The 23858-nt window shown below is 32.1% G+C and overlaps 1 protein-coding gene and 1 non-coding gene across 2 annotated transcripts; both read right to left on the reverse strand.

The window, feature by feature from the left end:
- Positions 1-170: 170 nt before the first annotated feature.
- On the reverse strand, positions 171-246 carry LOC112421536 (small nucleolar RNA U31b). The gene has a single exon (XR_003011862.1). It is a non-coding gene; the product is annotated as a small nucleolar RNA U31b (small nucleolar RNA).
- A 17739-nt stretch (positions 247-17985) lies between these two features.
- Positions 17986-21139, reverse strand: LOC25491771 (chloroplast envelope quinone oxidoreductase homolog). The gene is made up of 4 exons (XM_013599793.3): positions 21027-21139; positions 19197-19338; positions 18992-19083; positions 17986-18781 (listed from the first exon to the last, which is right to left on the reverse strand). Exons 1-4 carry the CDS (start codon positions 21090-21092, stop codon positions 18077-18079), a joined length of 1005 nt encoding a protein of 334 aa, XP_013455247.1. The 5' UTR covers positions 21093-21139; the 3' UTR covers positions 17986-18076.
- Positions 21140-23858: the final 2719 nt, after the last annotated feature.

Below are 23858 nucleotides of genomic sequence, written 5' to 3' on the forward strand. Positions count from 1 at the left end.
AGAGTTGAGATGGGTAAAATCAAATGAAGTATATAGAAAACGAAGAAAAAAAATTGTTGTACCTGAACAATAGTGCACTATATTGGATGATAAACAAGCATTAAATTTTAATTAGATGATAAACAAAATACAATAATTCGCAAGAGATCAAATGGTAGTGCATGTTTGTTAGATCAAAGTGTCAGTCACCATATTACACCTTAGGTGCAAATTAAGACTGGGGCGACAATTACTATCATCACATCCAAAGAATATAATCAATGAACAGAATTGAAAAAGTGAAAAGCTATTATACCTTCACACAGATCTTGCGATCGCTTTGGGGTCTTTTGAAATGTTTGACCCTCTTCTTTATGATCTTCTTGGTGAGAAGTGGCACATCCATTGTTGATGAGCTGCTATGAAGTGAGGAGTTACGTGAATATATATAAACATCGTATCTAGGGTTTGTTACCTGAACAATAGTGCACTATATTAAAGTCGCTATGAAAAACTGTAATTTATTGTGATTAAAACCCTTAACCATATTCAGATTGTTATTTCTAAGTTTTACCACTAAGAAACAAAAATTAATAGACAAAAAAGGAAGGAAATCAAGTAGAAAATCAAAATGCTTCATAAACATATTTGAAGAAAAGGATAACAAAATGAAAATAGTATGAAATATCTTTCTATCTAGCACAATTTTGGTATGTTCTTTCATCGATTTTGTGGAGCAGAGGTAGATGACAAAGGCTATGATGCTTGAATTGATAAAAACGTGGGTAATGCTTGAAAACTCCATAAAACAAAATGACCCATTTTTCGATTTTGTTCCTCTGATACAAAAACTACTAACTCTGACATAATATGATTTTTATTCCATGTGACTGATGATAAGTGGAAAAACTATCTAATGAATTTTACCAAGAATGTTCGTTAATTAATGTTATTATTACTTATGTAATCTCTTAATCAAGTTTCAACTATATTATATTTAACCTATTTTTTATTTACTATGCTTATTGTGCTTATCATTGACCCGTGTGAAGCACGGGAGCACGATTTAGTATGATAAAATTTAGAGTAATATAAAATGGAGTTCTATAATTTAGATTTAAAAAAAATCAGTGGAATGGGTATTCCATTCCCTAATTTGGTGTGTATTAAGATACAATCCTACCTCTTATATTAGACTATTACTTTTCCCGTCCTATGAGGTACTCATGCATCCTATAGAATTTCCCAAAATGCATTTCGGATTATAAAATTCGAAAAAATATGAAATGCAATTTGGATTATATAATCCGAACTACTTCAATATATATAAGGAAAATCACCCCTCCTATTTTACAGTTTTACAGTTTCAAATTTTCACTCTCTCTCTCATCCCAAAATCCGAACCACAAAAATCTGTCCAAACTTAAGAGTTTTTTTTTGCTCAAAATCACCGCATTTGAAGCTTTAACAAACATCAAAGTGAAGGTTAGTAGTGACTCGTTATGCATGCAAGTTAATTAGGTCGGTTTTTTTTTCCTGTACACTGAAGCTGTTCGGATTTTATAATCCGAATTGTATTGTTGCAGTTCGGATTATGTAATCCGAGTTATACCAATGTTATTTTTTTCCCTTGTGTTGTGCATTTTATGTTGATTGTGTCTTACCCTATTATGCATGTTACATGTATGAATCATTTGCATTAACCTCAAAATCTTTTGCATTAACCTCAAAACTTAAGGCTCATACTCAGGATTAAAAAAAATTTAACATTTTCTTTGTCATCTTTGCAAACTCAATTTATGTGTCCATGTCCTCCTGGGAAACATTATTAGGGAATTTTTTAAAGTGACAACTTGTCAAACTTCCTTAGTGATGATTCAATATGGTGTGTACATTATCACAATATTTTATAGTGTCTTCTGTGTTGCCTTCATTGGAATCAAAATCTACCTTACTTTAAATTTATTTCTCAATTTGTGATAATGTTTTATTGTGTTAGTCAAATGAAAATGTGATGTATGCTTCCACAAAGATATCAATATCTTTAAAATGGTGCTTCTTCTAATGACTTTGTCAATGTAAAGATAGTTCATGCAACCAGAAATATTACATGAGAGCAAACTTATTTGAGTTGGACCTTCATGTTTTCTCCTCTGTCTCACCTCCACTTCATTGTTTGTAGTTACTATCATCAAATATATATTTTCCAGAGATTCCAAGTCTTCAATAAGTGGAACTATTGGTAAAATAATTGTAGAAAAGGTTGTCTTATGGTACTTTTATAAGTACATGAAAAATATGACATTATAGTTATATTTTTTTTTTGATATAAAATATGGTGAGAAACTCAAAAGTGAATTTTGATTCATAGAATAAATGATGATGGATAAATATTCCAACAATCCAATTCAGCAACAATTAAATAACTTAACAAATGATAATATAACCTCATTGCTGGACATCAATTAAATGAATGAACTCAACATGAACCAATCAGAACAAAACCATGGTATATATTTCTCATAAATTGATTCTATATTAAAATTATAGTATACCACAATTATTAATATTTCAATCCATGTAATTGATTCCACATTCTTTAATATTAATTAATAATCTTCTTTCAAACAATATGATCATATCACCACTCAAATTTGGAAGAAAAAAAAGAGCATCGTTAATTTTATTTTTTTTAATAAAAGTTTAGGTGTCAAACTTAGCATTATTCAAGTAAATTTTTACTATTAACATTAATAATCTTCTACGACTATAGAAATAATACACACACACACACACATGGAAACATATGTTATAACATAATTCTCTCATTTTTTTAAAAAACAAGTCTTATCTATTATAAAAGTAACCGCTACTTTCCGTATAAAAAAAATCAACCACTATTTTTTTAGTAGGGAAAGAAAAAATAATCAACCACTACTAACAGTATCTAAGATATTTTAATCTATATGATAAGTTCTATTATATTTTTCAAATCCATATGCAAACCCTTATAGAAAAATGTTTTTATTCAACAATATTTTTTCAACTAAAAATAAATTTTACTCTCTTTAGTTGAAGATATATCCTTAAATAAATATTGGATAATATTTCTTCAACAAAAAACGAGTACATACTTGATGAGACCAAAAACAAAATAGATAGTGAAGGGAAAGTGAAGGAGAAACCATTGAATGACAGGCCTGATAAGTCAGTTCCAAAATAACCATTTATGTTGCTTCACCAAATACCTAGATTGTGACCAAGTTTTGAGTCATTATTTATAGACTAAATTTTGAATTAAATTAATTTGTGTGTCTGAAATCTATTTAAGAAACATTTATAAACCCCCAACATATACTAAGGGAAAAAAAGCATCAATCGATTAATTATATATAGTTTTCATTAAACTACGTTTCTTTGTCTCATTATTATATATGCATTTATTTGCTATTCTTTAGTTTATTGATATTTATATTTTTGCAAATTGTAGATGTGGACAGATGCTAGACCAAATTCCATACACAGACAACCTAACGAATCTGATCAATATTCATGTCAATTTCATGTAAATTTCTACGATGATCAAGGTTCACTTGGTACAAAGTTAAAAACTCTGAATAAAGAGGTCAATGTAATTGGAATATATCAAATTTTCATCCTCCAAAGACTTTAACAAAATACATGTGAAAGATTGTTAAGAAAACTGATAGTTATGAAGTTAATCCCAAAAATTAGGATTCATCACAAATACCGCTCTTTATTGCTATAATCTAAAAATTTTTTTTGCTAGGCAAGGAGAGAGGACAAACATCAAAAGGAAACACCGACATCCCAACTAAGTTGGCACCCTGGAAAACCCCCATTCTATGCTGCCAAACTCTAAAATTTTATTAAAAAAAAGGGGAAAATATATACAAGAAGAGGGGACTATGCCAAAACCCTAAGAAGAAAATAAACAGAAAAAGCTAAAACATACTACAACATACTAAGGAAACATGTAGTTATGCCATCTAACTCTATCACGAAAGAAATCCAAATGCATGCAACTCCGTTGGAAGAGAGTCCAACCAAACAAAACCTTGAATGGCGTGACCCATATTCGCTAATCTGTCAGCACAATAGTTACCTTCGCGAAAGATATGGGAAGAAATAATCTGACCTCCAAGGCTACGAGCATTATGCCATCTGTTCCATAATCTAGATTACTTTTCAGAAAATTTTATCTAATCTTTCTTGGTGTGTTACCACATCTTTTTTAAAGAAGGTTTCGTTCATTATATGATTTGTGCACAACAAGGTTGTGTATCAAGTTATGGTAAATGATACTGATATTAGTAGTCCTTCTCTCATGAATGTTTTGAACTTCAAATAAAAAAACGGATCACTAGTATCTATTGTTTCACAATTCAATCATGATCATGACCGAAAGGAAGGTGCAACGCGGCTAATGTCAAAGACCTTCCTTGACACTGGCTGCATTGCATCTTCTTCTCCATCATAATCATGATCAAATTGAGAAAAAACAGGTAGCAGTGATCCATTTTTTGATTTTATGTTCAAAACATTCATAAGACAAGGATTACTAATATCAATATTATTTCCCATAAGGTGATACATAACCTTGTTGTGCACAAATCTTATAATGAAAGAAATCTTCTATAAAAAATATGTCGTAAGAAACCAAGAAAGATCGGACAAAAATTTTCTGAAAATAATTTTGTGTGAGCTAAAATAATTTTGAAGAAATGGATACCTTTGTGGAAGCATATATCACACTTTGAATTTGATGAGATGGATGAGATTAATCCATTAACAAAACTTTATAAATCAATTTCAAGTATTGTATTTTTTGAAAATTGAAGAAGTTTGGAGAAATGTTTGTGTTTGGAGCAATTTATTCTCATTGAGTTATTTGGGTTTAATAAACTCAATTGAAAATCCTATTCTTAAATTTTTTTAAGCTTGAATGGTTAGTGAGATTGATGCTTATGTTGCGAAATTTCAAATTGTGGTGATTGTTATATTTATTTATATTCACATGTAATTCAAGACAACTGAAAAAAAAATATAAAAAATTATTTGTCTATTAAGTAAGGAAAGTAAATAAAAAATATAAAAAACTAATTAACAAAATCAAGTCAAATTTTTAATATTAAATGTTTTATATTCATCTATGAATATGAATGAATTCAATGCAATAAAGTAAGGAAAGTAAATAAAAAATATAAAAAACTAATTAACAAAATCAAGTCAATTTTCTAATATTAAATGTTTTATATTCATCTAGTAATATGAATGAATTCAATGCAATAAAATAAGTTGACCACAATTTTCCTTAAGAAAAAGTTGACCACAATTTTCCTTAAAAAAAAGTTGACCAATATTTTTCAATTAATTTTAAAATATTTTAAAAGTATTCTCAAATTATGTTAAATTAAATAATAATCAAATACACAAGAATATAGATAACACCATAATATTTATGAAACAAGTGATAGATACTCGATCTTTAAGGTGCCATTTAATTTGGGAAAGGAGAGTTCTTTCCCACCATGGGAAAGTTGATCATGTCCATTAGATTAAATGAGGAACATATTCCTATCATACTCTCTCAACCACTAGATTATATTTTTATACTATCTTTCACACTCTCTCTTTCATGTCCCCACACACCCATGTGAAAGATAATATAAAAAAAATAATCTAGTGGTTGAGAGAGTATGATAGGAATATGTTCCTCATTTAATCTAATGGACATGATCAACTTTCCCATGGTGGGAAAGAACTCTCCTTTCCCAAATTAAATGACACCGATCTTTAAATTCTCAATTGTCTCTTACAACCTTCCGCGATAATATTTAAACCATAAATTTGAGATTATAAGACTAACTTCATTTAAAAGTATTCCACAGAATTAACAATTATGTTCTAAATGTCTTTATTACTTTAACTACTGTGTTATTCTAAATGTTTTTGTTACTTTAACTATTGTGTAAAGCAAAATTAATTTTTCATGTACATTCTTAATTAATTATTTATAATCTTAAACTCACTTGGGTTGGTCTAGTGATATTGACTTGGGATTTGGAAGTGTGCTCCGACTCAAGGTCCCATGTTCGATTATCTCTGTGCTAATTTAGATGGACTAATTTAGTTTATTCAAGAAAAAAAATCATAATCTTAAATAAATAGGCCATAAAAATTTATTTTTACTAATTTGTAAGGAACATAAAAATAAAAAATACTACTTAATAAATAATATAAACCTTTTAGTATTAAATATTCATATTATTGTTTTAATATATGTTATAATTACATTTACATATAAATCAATCAACATCTTCAAAAATGATTTTTGTCATCATAATGGAAAGCAATATAATATATGTAAAATTTACAAACACTCTTTTATTTTAGGCCCTATTTAGTCAACACTTACTTTTGCAATTAATGCATCCATATTGCTATACAAATATTATTATATTTAGATTTAAAATGCATCCATATTACTATACAAATATTATATTTAGATTTAATTAAATCTAAATATAATATTTGTATAGCAATATGAATGCATTAATTGCAAAAGTAAGTGTTGACTAAATAGGGCCTAAAATAATAGAGTATTCATCATTTCTATATTAAATTCAATATTCATACGTTTTTGTTAACATATTTTATAATATACATTTGCACATAAATCAAGTCAATTTTTCAATCGACATTAAGGTAAATAACAAATAAAAAAAATGCTATTAACTACCTATTCCTTCAATCCGAATGTAATAATATAGAGTGATGTGAACAAATTTAATGGAGAAATATAAGTTTTGACCATAATTGTTCAATTAGCATTTAAATTAATTTTAAGGTTATTTTGAAATCATGTCCAATTAAAATACAAAAAAAGTGACGACATAATATTTAGACATTAATATATATTTGGTCCCTTAACTATTTTTAAAAGTTCAGTTTGAACACTTAACTTTAAAACCATTTAAGTTGATCATTTAACTTATGTTGCATTGGTTAACACAATTTGATCATTTTTGTTTTTTATTGATAAACACCATTAAATATCGGTGATGTGGATTCAAAAAACTTTAGTTTAGTCTCTTAACTTATGGTATAATTCAATATGGTCTTTTAATTTATCTATAAAGTTCAATTTAGTCTTTAAAATCAAACATCAAATAATTACAAAAGAAAATAACATTGTAATGTGTCTTAAGTTAACCGATTCATTCTTCATCCCATGTGACAAGCATATGATAAAACCAATTATTTTGACCAATTTGGATGAGGAAGACAATATTGTGTGGATGAGAATTATAGCAGTAAATCGGGTTATCATTTTATTCAGCTGAATTGGTTCTTTAAGTTGTGGTCATGTTGCATTTTTGTGCTTCATGTTAATTTTATGATTGAATGAACCATAACTTATGTTCCACATCAAGAATGTCAGCACATTATGAGTCGTTGTGAAGCTTCAAATCAAGAATGTTGGGTCTTTGTCTAATTTGGATAATTCCATTGATTAGACATTTGAAATTCCTCTATTGAAATTGTAATTATATGTTCATTCTCTTTGTCCTTGAAGTTCTTTGTTTGTTTCTACACGTGGTCAGAAGAAGAAAAACTGTATTATCAGACTTTGATAGAAACAACTACAGAAGAGGACAAATCTGACATGGAGTCTGGGTCCCTCAAGATCTTCTGTACTTTCAAAGTCCGGAGGTCTTTAGAGTTTGATGGTCTCCAGAGTCTGATGTAGATCTTAAGCTTCTCAGAAACATCCTTTCTTCTGATCTGAGGCATTGACTTCTGGTTGACCTTTCTTCAGATCTTCTACCATAGTCTTTGAGCTTCTCTTCTACTTCTGATGTTCTTATACATGTTCAGACCTTGTTAAATTTTAATATATGGTCCTTTACACTTGAACATATATTATCATATCCAATTGTTCTTTAATATTTTGTTATCATCAAAACCTTAGAGGAATTGTACAAATTAATTTTGTTCCAACCTATATGCTGAAAAATAAAGAGAGTAGGGAAGAGAAAAGTATTCAAATAGATTACACTGGTTCCCCTTCTAACCTAACAGTATTCCAGTTCCATCACCCCATGACGCATCTAACAATCTTGCTACTTAATCAAGATAAAACTCCATTATCATTACAACAAGAATCTTCACCGAACCCTATGATGAAATTCTCACAAACTTTGAACAAATATCTTCACCAAACAATGTGATGAAATTATTACAACCTTTGAACAAGAATCTTCACCAAACACTATAATAAAATTCTTAACAAATGTTGAAGAACTTTTTTGTAGCTGTATCAAATCAAAATCACTTTCAAATGAATATAACTTAATGCCCATAAGCCTTTTTGGATATGAAAATATAATCAAGGTTACAAAAATGTAAGTTTGAAAGTTTAAGTGAGAAAATGACGTTCGATCTTAGACTTTTTGAATTTGAAAGTTGGTGAATGTTGTTTAGATGTCAAATGTACTTATAGAGTCCATAGAAAACGTATATGAAGCAAGACACCAGTTCCAAGGTATTCCATGAATCATTACTATGTCGGTGGAAGCCCTAGAGGCCAATGGTTTATGTTAAACTTATGTTATGTATCATGACTTTTATTATTAAATAATATATGGCACTCTTTATTATATTTTTTGTAATGTTAATAAAGTCCCTAAAATAGATAGTTCGTGCAATGATATATTAAGTGTGATTTAATCATTAGATTACATTAACATAAAGAACGCTATTCTTAAATGTATCCGTAGTCAAACTTTAATATGAATTAGGATAATAATAAAGCTTCGAGACTATTATGTATGTAGACTGATGACCACATCTCATGAGTCATAGATATGAGATATTAAGTCTATACATAGGTATAAATAATATTTATATTGGATTGACCCACCGTTAGAATACTACATAGTATGTTATGAAAATGTCATAAGATATTATCACAGGGATAATAATGTATATCACTCATAGACCTGAAACCACTATGATCCGTAGATGTGTACTCAAGTGCTTTATTGTCATTCTAACGTTGTCTGTAAAAGGATAACCATAATGTTGGCTAATGGGTACTCGATGAATCATGCTGAGGGACATGAGTGTCCTAGATGAGATTTTTCCATCCTCATAACATGAGATATATCTTTAGGCCTCTTGATGAAATATGACTATAAAGTTGCATGACCATGCCGAGTCAATATGAGATATTGGACTTATTCGTTATTCAGTATATTTCGGGATCAAGAAATATAAATATTGATCTATACAAGGGTGGTAATATCTATGCCTTGTGATTAATATAGATATGAGGACAAATAAGTAATTGTACACATGAAGGTTTCGTCATATCACTTGACATTCTTGTCACTTGGGTAGCAATGATGTGTTGCTAAATACATATCACTGTTTATAATATTAAATACTAGATTTAATATTATTGGCAACGTGACTAGAACCTATGGGGTCACACACAAAAGAAAGGTCAAAAGAGAAATATAAGTAAGACTTATATGATGGGTGCGTTTAGAAAAGAACGCTAATTAGTTAACAAAAGACTAAACTCGCTATTGGGCTTACGGAAGCCCAATAGATACTTCTGACTTGCAGAGCACACTAGGAGTTCTATAAATAGAACCCTCGTGCTGAAGTCTTGGTTACATGTTTTAGAAACCCTAATTCTCCCAAACCTCTAATCGCTTGGCTAGCACCAGGAATTGGAGGAGCATTGTTCGTGTGGAGGCTCTGCTCCTTGCTTAGCTGTGATCGTGGTTCACTTTTGCTGCAGTTTGAGGTAATATTCATTCACTGATTCATGACAAATTCGTGATGATCCAAGTAAAGAAAATCAAAATTTTTATTCCGCTGCATGTTTTAGATTTTCCTTCATACTAATTAGTTGAATCACATCAGTTCATCCAAAAAAAATATTGGTACAGGTGGTAACTGATTCCTATGTTTTGGTAATCGGTTACACATTTTCAACGTTAAAAAAATTGAAAAATAAAATTAACTACTAAGTTATTATACATATTGGGTAATCTGTTACACAATCAAAAATATTTAAAAAAGACAATGAAAACCAGTTTTCCAACATTTTAAAAGCTTGCTTCTCGTAGACTCTTATAGAGAATGAATTGTGATTAAATTCAAATGAACTCGGACCATACTTACAATGTTTCACACTATACAATCTAAAAGTCTTTATCTTCATCTCGCGCCTCCATAATTTTTTTTCTTTTGTGATGTTTTGTTTGTTATTATCAAAACCCAACCAAGTCTAGGAAGCAAATCTTCTTCACATATTTAAATTATATCTTTTTTTTTTATTTTTTTTATTTTTTATTTTTACGTTAAAGATGATTTTATTAACAAAAGTTTGGCAATAAATCGAATGCCAAGACTGCAGATACAAGGTGGAGTCTCTTCGATCCATATGCAATCTAAATTATGAAGAGCATGTTTAGATAAATAATGAGCAACTTGATTGGCTTCATGCCTAACATGAAATTTTTTTAAACTACGAAAACAAACACTTAAGCTAATACAATCTTCAATAATAGAGCCGAAATAGGTGGAAGATTGTTGATGAGTATTCAACGCCAAGACTACATTAGAAACATCTGATTCTTTTTTTTTTTTGGTTAAGAAGCATCTGATTCTTCTATAAGATTCATAAAACACATGACTTTCACACACTCCAAACCCTTTCGCATAGCTATAGCTTATGCAACCTCCGAGTCTGATAAAAAAAGACTTGCCAGCAGCTAGCAGCTACGAAACACCTTCATTATCTCTTACCACAACACCGATACCCCATTTACCCTCCTTTATCAGACTTGCTGCATCAACATTAAGATTATAGAAACCACTAAAAGGAGGTGTCCAATGAACATTAAATATTGGCAAAATTGGACTCTACTTAGTGCCTCCAACAACACCGTATTAGCACTCTTAAAATTCACAATAGATCTTTGTGCCTTTTGGAAAATGACAGTCACATCAACATCAGTCCCCTCAAAACATTTTTTTATTTCTAGCACAACATATATCATAACACAAGGCCAAAACATGAACAATAATATCCTCACCAGCATCAATAATATTTCTCTCCAACCACTCCGAAAAAGGTACGTACTTGGGATCATGCATGTTAAATACAACGACTAAAGAGGAAGCAAACCATATCTGCTTTGACCAATGGTACTCCATAAAAAGGTGTTAAATTGTCTCATTATGATGCTCACAAAAAACAAAATATGGATCACTACTTATTCCTTTTTTAAAAAGATCATTTTTTACCGATAGTTTTACATGTAGAATCCTCCAGGAAAAATGAATGTGTCTTGGAATACTTTTTATTTTCCATAATTTTTTCCACACTTGGTGATCATTGTCCAGCATTGAGTTATGGGAAACTTCTACTTCACGCCTTGCCTTTAAGAAATGGTATGAACTCTTCGCAAAGAAAATAGCTGACCGTGAAGCACCCCACACAAATTCATCTTGTAATTAAGAGAGAAAAATTGGCAATTGAAGAATTTGTTCAACCTCAAAAGGGAGAAAAATGTCATTAATTAAAGGGGCATTCCAACATCGAATATCATGATGAATAAGATCTAAAACAAACATAATATCACAATTAGGAGGTTTAGGGGACCAAATCTTGTGTCCATTTTGATAAGGAAGCCAATTATCCTCTCATACGTTAATTAGACGAGCATCCCCTGTAACACCCCGTTTTCCCAACATAAAAAAAAATCATAAAAATAACCAGAGTTACGTTTTCCACATAAACAGAATGCTACACTTCTTTTCTTAAAAATCATAAACGGAATAATTAACTATTATCCATCAAAAATTTAATAACAAAATATTCAATGCTTGGCAGCGGAATTTATTTCAACATCTAAATAGTCTTTGGCACAAAGGCTTCATCATAAATATCTCATAGAAATTCAGTCTAAAAACATAGTCATAAACTTCATAAAGTAACACGTAAGGAATAGAAAAGCATGCAACAAAGTTCTCATCACGTTACGTATCAGAGCACCTAAAGACACACGTGAGAGATAGTCCACTCACGACAGCAATCTAACAGCAACTTAAACTCGATCACCTGCAAGGTACTCATACGAAGAGCAACATTTTCAAGCAGAAGGGGTGAGATTTCACATTCAATAATAATAAGCATATAATTCATCAAAAGCATTTAACAACTTACACTTCATCAATTAATAACATTACTCTTCTTATAATACTTCGTTAATAACTCAATCAACTTCTAATCATCATTAACTTCATATTCATCACATTATACACAATGTCATATAGTAACATAAACATCACATCATAAACATCATTTTATAACATCATATACTTCACATCATAAACATCATCATATAACAACATAAACAACATCATAAACAACATAACAACATCATAATCAACATCATAAACACTTCATTAACGACACATGGGTAAATAACAACTTAACAACAACGACACGACTTCAACTCGACAATGCAACTTAGACATCTTACACATCTTGAACCATCTAGACAAAATGCAACTACGACCTCTTAATCATGCATGCGGTACCAACCAGAGCATCAAGCCCCCAACGTATTGAGCATAAATACACTCCCAAGGTATCAAACCCTCAACTTAAAGAGAAAAAGCTCACATGACATCAAGCCCTCAACGTATTGAGCATAAATACACTCCCAGGGCATCAAGCCCTCAACTTAAAGAGCAAAAGCTCACAGGGCATCAAGCCCTCAACGTAAATGAGTATGCATGGACTCAACAACTAAGGCAACGACAACCAACAACTTCAACGACATCGACAACAACTTACAACTTTAACGACATTGACAACAACTTACAACTTTAACTACTTGACCAACATATGCAACTTAATGATTTAATAATCAATACAGCAGAGACAACAACATACATCAACTTCACAACATAGCATCATTAATAATAACAACATGAATGATATAACAATATTATTTTTCTATATCATACCTATTCCACATAAATATATGTAACTCAAATTATTCAACAACAACATTCACATAATATATGTATTTCAAATTATCCAACAAAGATATTCACGTCAAACCAAATTAGATCCATCACAACATAGGTTAAATACTCTTAAACACCCTAGTTGAACTGATAGTACTTCTAGTTTTGAGGTTTGGAATTATTCCATAAGTTTTGGATTAACTTAGAAACGGTTATGCTGAATTTTCACTAAGACCTCCTTGGAATATTTTCATCATATCTCAAGAACCAAAAATCATTTGCACGTAAAACCAAAGCTACTGGAAAGCTAACTCAATCATCTACAACTTTCATGTTTACACCAAAGGCCAATTTAAAACAGAAACGTGTGAAAAAGACGCAAGAACATGAAACAAGACCTGTTGTCAGAGAGCAACTCGGGAAAAACCCACCTTTCACCCCAAAATTTCAATTTTAACTTCCCTATGCCCAAATTTGATCCAAAAACTTGTGTAACCATTTATATACATGTTAAGACACTCAAAACCATATAAAACATTGCACTAAAATTAACCCATGATGAACATCAATTCTACACAAATTCAACGGATTTTCTACTCTATTAACAACCAATTACAATTTCAAAACCTAATTCCCAAATTCCCATAACTACAACCTACAACATGCTAAACTCAATTTCAGAATTATACAACTTAGAATTAGAGAAAGTTAGTCCCACCCTTACCTTAAATATGATGATCGGTCTCTACACTAAATAACATAATATTTCCACACCAAATAACATAATATATTATACTAATAAATACCAACATATAACATAGCAAAATATCACTCATCAAAATAAATCGACTAAATTATAAAAAGACATCTAAACTCAATAAAATAAATAAATAATAAAATAGGGCGTTACATCCCCTACTCTCCACAAACCATCTTTCTCAATAACATCCACACAAGCTTGCATAATACTTCTCCACGTATAACTTGGGCAATAACTAATTGAAGCTCTCAAGAAATTACTTCTAGGAAAATACCTTGCTTTTAAACACTGTGAGATTAATAAGTCGTCGTTGTGCATTATACGCCAACCATGTTTAGACAACATTGCAAGGTTGAACTGATGAAATATTCTAAAGCCCATTCCACCTTTCTTTTTTTCCTTACATAATGTGTCCAATTTAATCCAATGAACTTTACCCTCACCTTGTTTGGATTCTACGAAGGTTGTTAGGTTTGTATTTTGTGATTGGCCGTATTTTATTAAAATAAGTGTTCTAGCAAGATGTTGGACAAGATGTCTCGACATGTTGGTACGACATCGTAGTCTGCCTTGTTTCACATTCTTGGAAGATTGAATTTTTGCGTAAGATCACTGAAGATTTGATTGAAGATATGATTCACGCGACTTGTGCTCCAAGAGACCTGTGTTTCTGGAAGCTTCCTTTGCCGGTTTAATGCTGTCATGATGCTAGTTTATGTGCTTGATGTATGGATACACATGGGTGTGTTCTGTTTCTTGTGTACTGATGTCATACCAGATGTCTTGACATCCTGTTGTAAGAATTTATTTTTCTCTGAAGTTGGTTGCTTATGAGAGTTTATTTCTCGTTGAAATTTCTTTTGTTGTTTCTGTCAGGCTGGGTTTTCTATTTTTTGTTGGTGCATGTCTCTGTTGTTCTGGATGATGTTCCAACATGTCCATTGTGCGTTAGTTTTGAAGATGTTTCTTTTGAAATTAATGCTGAAGTTTTCTTTTATTACTTTCTTTCAAGTTTAGTTCTTGTGATAAAACGAAAGAAAGTGTGATTTTATTCCTCCTGTTCTTTTTATCTGTGCAAGTTTTTGTGGTTATTAAAGATGTGCTATGCAAAGGTTGTTTTAGCCAAAATTTATCAAAGGGGGAGATTGTTAGGTTTGTATTTTGTGATTGGCCGCATTTTGTTAAAACAAGTGTTCTGAGTTAACATTCTCAACAAATTCTGATCTCACCTTTTTGTGTGTTGCAGCATCCGCATATGCATCAAGAGGTTTCTCAAAAGCCTTTGACGAGCCAATACCCTGTGGATTCTCTTTTTCCTTCCAATGTGGAATTAACGGTTTCTTTGGCACCTATTTTTCTACCTTTGTCTTGTATCTCTTTTTTCTTACTGGTGTCCACCACAAGATCTTTCTCCATGCCGTTATCTGTCCCACTAACTTGTTGCGGGTGCAACCATCGAAAAGTGGAAACAATGTGACCAATAACCTAACAATGTGAGGAAAAATTAGGATGCCACTTGTAGGCAACCTCAATATTGAAAGCAAATCCTTCCCTTTCAACCATTACTTCATGAAATAGACGACGAGAAAAGTCCAAATCCACCAAAACACATGTGTAATGACCAAAGGTACGATTCTTAGTGGTTGTATCAATGATTAGGAGCGTGCCAAAAGCGCTAGCAATTTCACAGAGTTCTTTCCAACCAATATTCTTATGGAAACTCCATAAGTCTTATCCACACTTGAGCTTGTGTGTGTGTGTCGTTGTGTGTGCTTATTGAATTATTTTGTACATTGAGATAGACGAATCAATCCAGGATTCAAGATGTTGATCTTCAAAAGATGCGAAGGAAAACTCATAAAACTATTTACCAAGGGTGGTCATCTTCCAAGGTCCTGTTGTTGTCCAATGTTTCGACTACTTTGTTGTGATATCTTTGGCTGTGTAGGGCTTGTCAGTTGTCACCCTTGTTTAGAACAAGCCTTCCATGTAAATGACAGCTACAAACTTGTAATCCCTTGACATACATATCCTCTTTGATTTTAATAGATAAGGAATCACCTTTAATAGTAGGCAGTGGAAGTGGGTCAGTAATGGGAGGTTGAAGAAGGGGAAATAATCTGAGCGAATGAGCGTTGCTGCTGAACAAGATTTGACAAAGCTAATTAATTTTATACCACACAAGGCCATGGACATGTGAAGGTCATGCCTGGGTCAAAAGAAAGTACCAAATGCAACACGCAGTAATTTATAATTTCAAAGGCACATAAAAACATGAATGAATTGGCAACCGTGAATAGAGAATTGCTTGAATATTGGAAAGTGAACCAATCCAAAGTGACAAATATGGTGATTTATGTGAATGAATTAATGCTACCAGTTGTAAAAAGGTGTGTTGAATTGAAATTAATATGTAGCTATATCACAATCACATATGACAATGATCATGAAAAAACAGTTGCAAAAGCAGCGCCGATGTAGATATTTGGAAACCCTAGCAGAGCCGTCAGCCGAAACTACAATTTTTATTGATAACACTTTTGTCCTTGATCTTCTTTTTTTTTCGATTTAATCTTTGATGTCGTAAAATGTCAACATTTTTATCATTCTTTATGGAAAATATTCCATTTGATATTTTAGTTGAATTTGTTTTTATTTTAGTCAACCCGTATGTAGAATTGTGGAGGTGAACACAAGTGAGATTTGTCCTACACTTTATAAGGATGTTAATTTGGTACTGCATGTGTTGGAACAAGATGAGAACAACGCGCCTTTTACTCCCGTTTTGACAAAAAAACAACACAAGGCTCTCAATAGGTCAGCTTATAATACTCATTCAAAGGGTGATCCTCCATCCACTTCTCAATGAAGATCTTTCTTTGGAATATTAGAGGTATAGGAAATTCGGAATCCTAAACTACACTTCATGATTTTTATCAGAATCATAGAGCAGAGATTATGTTTATTGTTGAACCTAAGGTACCTCTTTCGCATCTTCCTACTTGGTATTGGACTTCGATTCAGGTTATGGGTTATTGTATGAATAATACAGCGCCTCTTGCTCCTAATCTATGGCGCTTTGGGGTCGTGTTATTTCTCTCTGGGTTAATAGGCTTTTATCCCCCTGCCATTTAGGTGATATATGGTTTACCCCCATGTAAAAAAAAGTTTGGAGATCCCCCCTTATAATTTAAAGATTCTTTGGTTTTAGACTCTCGGTGCATATGACTGTGCATTTTCGCTGACGTGGCAAGGGGTAAACCAAATTTTGCCAATATGACAGGGGATAAAAGCCTATTAACCCATAAATTTCTGCACAGTCATATGCACTGAGGGTCCAAAACCAATGAATCTTTAAATTGCAAGGGGGGATCTCTAAACTTTTTTTATACAGGGGGTAAACCATATATCGCCCAAATGGCAGGGGGTAAAAGTCTATTAACCCTTCTCCCTCTTGTATTTTTGTGTCTTTGCAATGTATTTTGTTAAAGTTGGAATGACATAGTCGGATTGTGTATATAGCTAGTGTGCATGCAAGCACGTAGCATAGGCTTTTGTGGACTGACCTTTCTCGTCTCCAATGCATGTTATTGGGGCTTTACCTTTTTTTGGTGACTTTAATGCGGTCTTCGGGGTGCATGAGAAACGGTTGTGCACATAAGTTGGCTAATCATGTGTACGGTGTTTTACCCAATTTTATTAGCCATGATTTTTCTAGAGACCATGTTGGACTTCCTAATTACCGTGTTCCTTAGGTCTCGGTTTTATTTTGTTTTAGTGCTTTCTTTTTGCGTGTTCAGGTCTGGTCCCCCGCTTGTATATTTTTTCCTTTTTATAATAAAAATTTATGAGAATGGTGGCAAAGGATGGAGGTGATCATGGGGTGCAAACCTAGTTAGAATATCTTGTCTCCTCCTAATGTTTTCCATTGCTTTTGATTCAGAAAAAAATGTTGTTGAAATTAAATTCAAATTAATATTGCGTTTATATAATCAATCAAGCTTGTTTGAAACAAAACAAAAAACTACGATATTTGATTAGATGATGTTAACGGTACATTGCACACGGGTTAGATCACTAGTTTTTAACAGTCTATTATTAAAAAGAGAGTTTACATATGTGAGTTAACTTGTTTTTTAATCTAAAATTGTAAACCGGTAAGATTTAAGAGTTAACTCGTGAGTGTAACAACTTAACTACACATGAATACAACAAGCAACATCCAAAACATAAAGCATACAACCCAAACACAATTCAAAACAAAACCCTACTTGGCTCCACAATGATTTTTCCAGTAGCATGGCCATCAATGATCTTAGACCAAGCATATTCAGCTTTGCCCAAAGGAAACTTGGAGTCAATTATTGTCTTAAGTTTTCCATCTTTCACTAATTCAGCTAGATGTTCTAAGCCCTCACGTTTGATAGTTACAATAAAAGGTACCCACAACTTCTTTGAAAAGGTAAGTTTCTTCAACGCATATTTCATCAATGAACTTGGTCCAGGTGTTAAATCTACAACAATTCCATTTTCTGTCAAATTTGGTTCAAAAGTTGACCATGGTATTCCAGCAGTACAATGTATTACTGCATCATATTTCCTACCAGATGGACTCTTCAGTGATGCTCCCTCTGGAGTCTTGTAGTCGAGAACCTCATCGGCGCCTAAGCTCTTGATAAGCTCAATATTTCTAGCACCACAAGTGGCTGTGACATGGTTGTTTCCTAGTTTGGCAAGTTGAACTGCATATACACCTACGCCACCTGAAGCAGCGGTTACCAGAATGTTTTTGGGTTCACCAGTACGATCAAGTTTAATTCCTGCCATTTTTGTGATGGCATCATGAGCCGCGAGACCGGCTACAGGTAAACCGGCACCTTCAGCAGCTGAGACTTCAGATGGTCTCAAAGTTGTTAAGCTCTCGCTAGCCACCGCAAACTCAGCTAGTCCACCCCCATCCTGTTATTTAACAAAACATGAAATAAATATTAATAGATAATAACGAGTAATGTATCTAATGTGAGTGTGCGAGCGTATATAATTGAAAATTATATATAGAATTGAAAATCATTTCATATTCATGAAATTGTGTTGCAATTTACACTTGAAATTGAGACCATAGGAAGAAATGAGAAGTAACACAAAGAAGTAAAAGAAAGAGATACTTACTTGATTGTTGAGTTTAGCAATAACTTTGTCTCCAACTTTGAAATCTTTAACTTGTGATCCAAAATCTACTACCTCTCCTGCTACATCGGTGCCTGAATCAAAGTCACAAAACAAAGAAATGTAAATTATGTCTTTATTTGGCAAGAGAAAAAATAGTTTAATCCAAACGGAGCTTAATAAAAAAAAAAGGATAAGATAATCATACAAGGAGTGAAGGGAAATTTTCGAGGCAATAAATAGCGAAGAAGACCATCTTGAATCTTCCAATCAACTGGATTAATGCTACTTGCTTCCACTTTGATTAAAACTTCATTGGCCTTTGGAGTTGGAATATGAACTTCAACATGCTGCTTAAAACAAACCAACAATATTGAATTGAATTAGAGTGACTCATGCAAATGTAAATGGAATTATAGTACTTTCTATGTTTTGGAATCATGCAAATGTATGCTTTTACTTTCCATATTGCAAATACATACTAGTATAAGTCCCTTAAATCAAAATTAGTTTTAATTAGGAATTTATTTGAGAAAGAACAATAATTATATAAATAGACATGTATTTGAGAAAAAAACTTTACTTGTAGAATGCATAACTGGGTCAAAATAGTTTCAAATGTATGCTCATGCTGTTATATTAGGGCATGTTTGGATTGGTTTGTTTGAGCTTATTTACTGGCACAAGCACTTATGAAGTTATGAAATATTGGGAGAACTTCTGAAAATAGCTTATGAAATTATAACTGGTACGAAAACAATTTAGTTTAACTTCATCTTTTTATATAAGCTGTAAATTAAGCTGTTTATCCAAATAGGACCTACATAATTGCCGAGAAGGAGAAGTTAGTCCCAATGGAATTAACACCGGACCATGGTTCCATGGTACGATCTTCGATCACATTGTCAACTTGCTTTTGATGTTGATTTTCCAGGTCATGAAACTCCAATTTAACTCCAACCCTTCCCTTCCTAGACTTTTTTCTTAAATAGAAAAGGTTTAGGCTTTTTTAAAAGTCTATAATTAGCCTAAAAGGTCAGGTCATTGGCCATAAAAAAAGCCTCTTAGGCCTATTAGGTCGGCCTATTTAAGTAAATATGAATAATATTATTTATTATTATATTACATTTTGTACTTTGAATTAAAATAAAAATGTGTTAACTTTTTCAGTAATTTAAGCTTACTAATATACATTAATTTTTTGCATATTTAAATGTATTATTGTAAACTAGAATTGAAATATGATACAATATATAGTCAAATTCTCTAAAAATTCATGTTGATTATCAAAAGAGAGTTTAATTTAATTGATATATTAGTTCGCTAATCTATTTAAACTTAGATCACATTACTGATTTAAAGATATTTATATGAAATAGGCTTTTAAACAGGCTAACAGACCATATCAAGCTTTTAAAAGGTCAGACTCAGGCCTAAAAAGTAAGTCTATGACAGGTCGTAGGCCAGGCTTAGGCCTTCAAAAAAATTGGCAGGCCAGGTTCAGGCCTTACAAAGCTTAGCTTGGTCTAGCCTATTTCCATCCCTAATTGCATCTAGTGGAGAAAATGAGTGGGAAAGAAGAAAAAAGATATTGAATGACCGACTGTATTTAGTGTTAAACCATTGATCATTTTTTACCAATACACATTTCTTTCTTCTTTTAATATTGAAATTCCTTTTATCAGATTTTCTAATATAGTACAATAAAATAATAAATTTTAGTAAAATAAAATTCATTAACCGTGAGGTAAGTATACCAAAATCATACTATTTTCTCAGATCTTATGTATAAAAAAAATTTGAGTCAATAAAAATGAATGTATTTTAGATTAACAACATAATTTTTTGTTGATTCAATTTTTTTTATATATTAAATCGTAAGGATAACCTAAAATGGAATATAAACAAAAAAAAATATAGTGATATATATGATTAAAAATTTAGTCAATAAATATCAATTTTTCAACTACTTTTTTCCCTTCTATTTTAGTATGGATTATTTATACTTTGAAAGAAATGATAAATGAGTGATGATTACCTTAAGTCCAGAAGGACCTCCATCATAGGAATCGTACTGAACTGCATGCATGAGTTTGATAGCCATGTGATATATTATCTTTCTATATTGTACCACACTCTACACTTAAAGAGTCTAGTTTGGTTTAAGTGACACCACAACTCACTTTTTTATAGACCTCTTCACTAGGGTTTTAAATTTATTTTTAGATTTTTTAAATTAGTTTAATATAGCATGTGTTTTGCAAGGGACGTAGTACTATTTTATTTTCTTCTGAGTCAAGTTTTGTTCACATTTACTGCTGTCCTATAGAGCTTCATGAAGATTCTATATTTGTTATGATATTTATAAAACTAGTTTAATTTAATATGCACGTGTACATTAGCTGATTGGATTTTGTAAAGTATTGAATTAAATATTCTTAGATTTAATTATATGATTTAAAAACACAATAATTTATTAATGATGAAGCACATGGTATGCCTCAATGTACAACATAATTTGTTTTAATCGGCGCCGAGTGAAGACTATTGATACACATTTGATTTGATTCTAAATATGACATTTGGCGTAAGTCTATAACCTTTACACCTGTTATGTTATCAATGATTCAATGGATCATATCATATCTCGTTTCAAAAATATTAATTACTAGATTAGATGTTTAACATGCAATTTGATTTGATTCTGAATATAAGATTTGGTGTATTGTCAATGACTCAGAATAAATTACTGGATTCTTAACATGCAATAAAAAGCAACACACAATTTAACTATTCTAATGTTTAAACAGTCGAGGGAAAAAAATTAAACATTTAAGAAGACAATAATCTCAAAGACTCGCTTGTTAGATTGAGCTTGGCCGGAATCTACAATGAAATTGATGTTCATTTGTGTATTTGCTAACACTTCGACCTTCAAGTTAATATAATTTTTTAGGTGAGTGTGAGATTTAAAATAATGCATATTTAAATAGACGGTGATCTAAGGATTATACAACATAATTGGATTTGGGTAAGCCTCAAGTCAAGTTTGAATCAGTAGTCCTTCAGTTAAATGTGAGAAAAACAAAATAAGGATGAGTTTGTGTTGGTATTTACAACAAAAAAAAAATTAATTGTTTATCAAAAATAGTTCACAGTCTGATCAGAAGTAGAGTTTAGTCGGAGTCTAAAACTAACTATGCAGCGAAATCAAGAGAGAGAGACGTCACAAGCAAATTATCCTACTTCCTTTTGCAATCCGAAGGTAATTCAGTCCCTTTGCACTTTTAAGAGATTTTTCACTATAATCGCACACAATTACAATTTGCTCAAACACACAATAAGAGACTTTTTTAATCAGAGTTTAACAAATAAATAAGATTGTGTTTACACACTTGATATACAATCACATGTGTAAGAAACTTAAAGGGCAAGTGACTTTTGAACACTTAGAAAATTTTATGGTCGAAAGTTTGTAAGAATTTTTCTAAGTATTTGGGCGTTATTGATTTTGACAGAGGAATGATAATTGTAAAAAGATAGAATTCTTGTTGTATTTCTTCAACTATTAGGTCTGTGAGAGTTAACTTAAAATCAGGTTTCTGCAGAATCGTGGTACGATGGCTGGGCAACGTGGCACGATGGAGGTTTCAGTTTTTTGAGGCAAGACACTGGAAAAATCGTGGCACGATGGTGCGCTGGCAGCGAAAAACAGAAACATATTTTTGAGTGCAGATTTGTTCCAAATTTTAAGCGAAACTTTTACTATAAATATAGACCTTGTATCAGAGCAAACTTGGAGATAGAGGGGGCTGAAACAAGGGTTTAGAAAGGCAACAACAAAACTAGGGTTTGTATAGAGTTTGTCTCTTCGGAACAAACACTAGGGTTTGTGGGTTGATTCACCTTGGGAAACACTATTAGGATTGAGTCTCCTGGTTACCGGAAGAGTCTAGGACTTTGGGTAGAATTAGGCGGGAGACTTATTCTTGTAACCCATTGATTTCTCTTTGTAACGTTACTCATCATATAGTGGATCGGAGGGCTGCTCTCTCCCCTAGACTAGGTCAATTTGGACCGAACTGGGTCAACAAATTCTTTTGTGTTCTTCTCTTCCTTGTGTTCTTCTCGCCATTGTTTTCTACTTTTGGCTTGTATTTAATTGTTCCATACACTTTGTTTTTGGTTGCTTGATTATCTCTTGCTCCACACATCAAGTTGTTATTGGTGTGATTTTTCATCGAAATTCACAATAATTGGCGCCCACCGTGGGGCAAGGGTCAAAGGATAATCAAGTATCATGGGTTCAAAGTGGGATATTGAGAAGTTTACTGGAGGTAACGATTTTGGGTTATGGAAGGTAAAGATGGAAGCGGTGTTAATACAGCAAAAGTGTGAGAAAGCTTTGAAGGGTGAAGGTTCGTTACCGGTCACCATGTCACAAGCGGAAAAGACCGAGATGGTGGACAAGGCCAGGAGTGCCATTGTCTTGTGCCTCGGGGATAAAGTTTTGAGAGAAGTAGCAAAGGAAGCAACCGTGGCATCGATGTGGGCAAAGTTGGAATCTTTGTATATGACAAAGCCTTTGGCTCATCGGCAATTCCTAAAGCAACGACTCTACTCATTCAGGATGGTAGAGTCAAAGGCCATCATGGAGCAACTTACGGAGTTCAACAAAATCCTTGATGACTTGGAGAATATTGAGGTGCAACTTAAGGATGAGGATAAAGCTATACTCTTGGTGTGTGCTCTACCGAAATCTTTTGAATCGTTCAAAGATACCATGCTCTATGGCAAGGAAGGCACTATTACCTTGGAAGAAGTTCAAGCGGCTTTGAGAACCAAGGAGTTGACCAAGTCTAAGGACTTG

The sequence above is a fragment of the Medicago truncatula genome, chromosome 4 (assembly GCF_003473485.1).
Source record: "Medicago truncatula cultivar Jemalong A17 chromosome 4, MtrunA17r5.0-ANR, whole genome shotgun sequence".
NCBI classification, from domain to species: Eukaryota; Viridiplantae; Streptophyta; class Magnoliopsida; order Fabales; family Fabaceae; genus Medicago; species Medicago truncatula.

Coding starts and splice junctions, on each gene's coding strand:
- LOC25491771 (XM_013599793.3), bottom strand. CDS start 21,092: ATGGCTATCAAACTCATGCATGCAGTTCAGTACGATTCCTATGATGGA. Junction 19,084..19,196: donor AAAATTTCCCTTCACTCCTT/GTATGATTATCT, acceptor ACTTTGATTCAG/GCACCGATGTAGCAGGAGAG. Junction 18,782..18,991: donor TTGCTAAACTCAACAATCAA/GTAAGTATCTCT, acceptor GTTAAATAACAG/GATGGGGGTGGACTAGCTGA.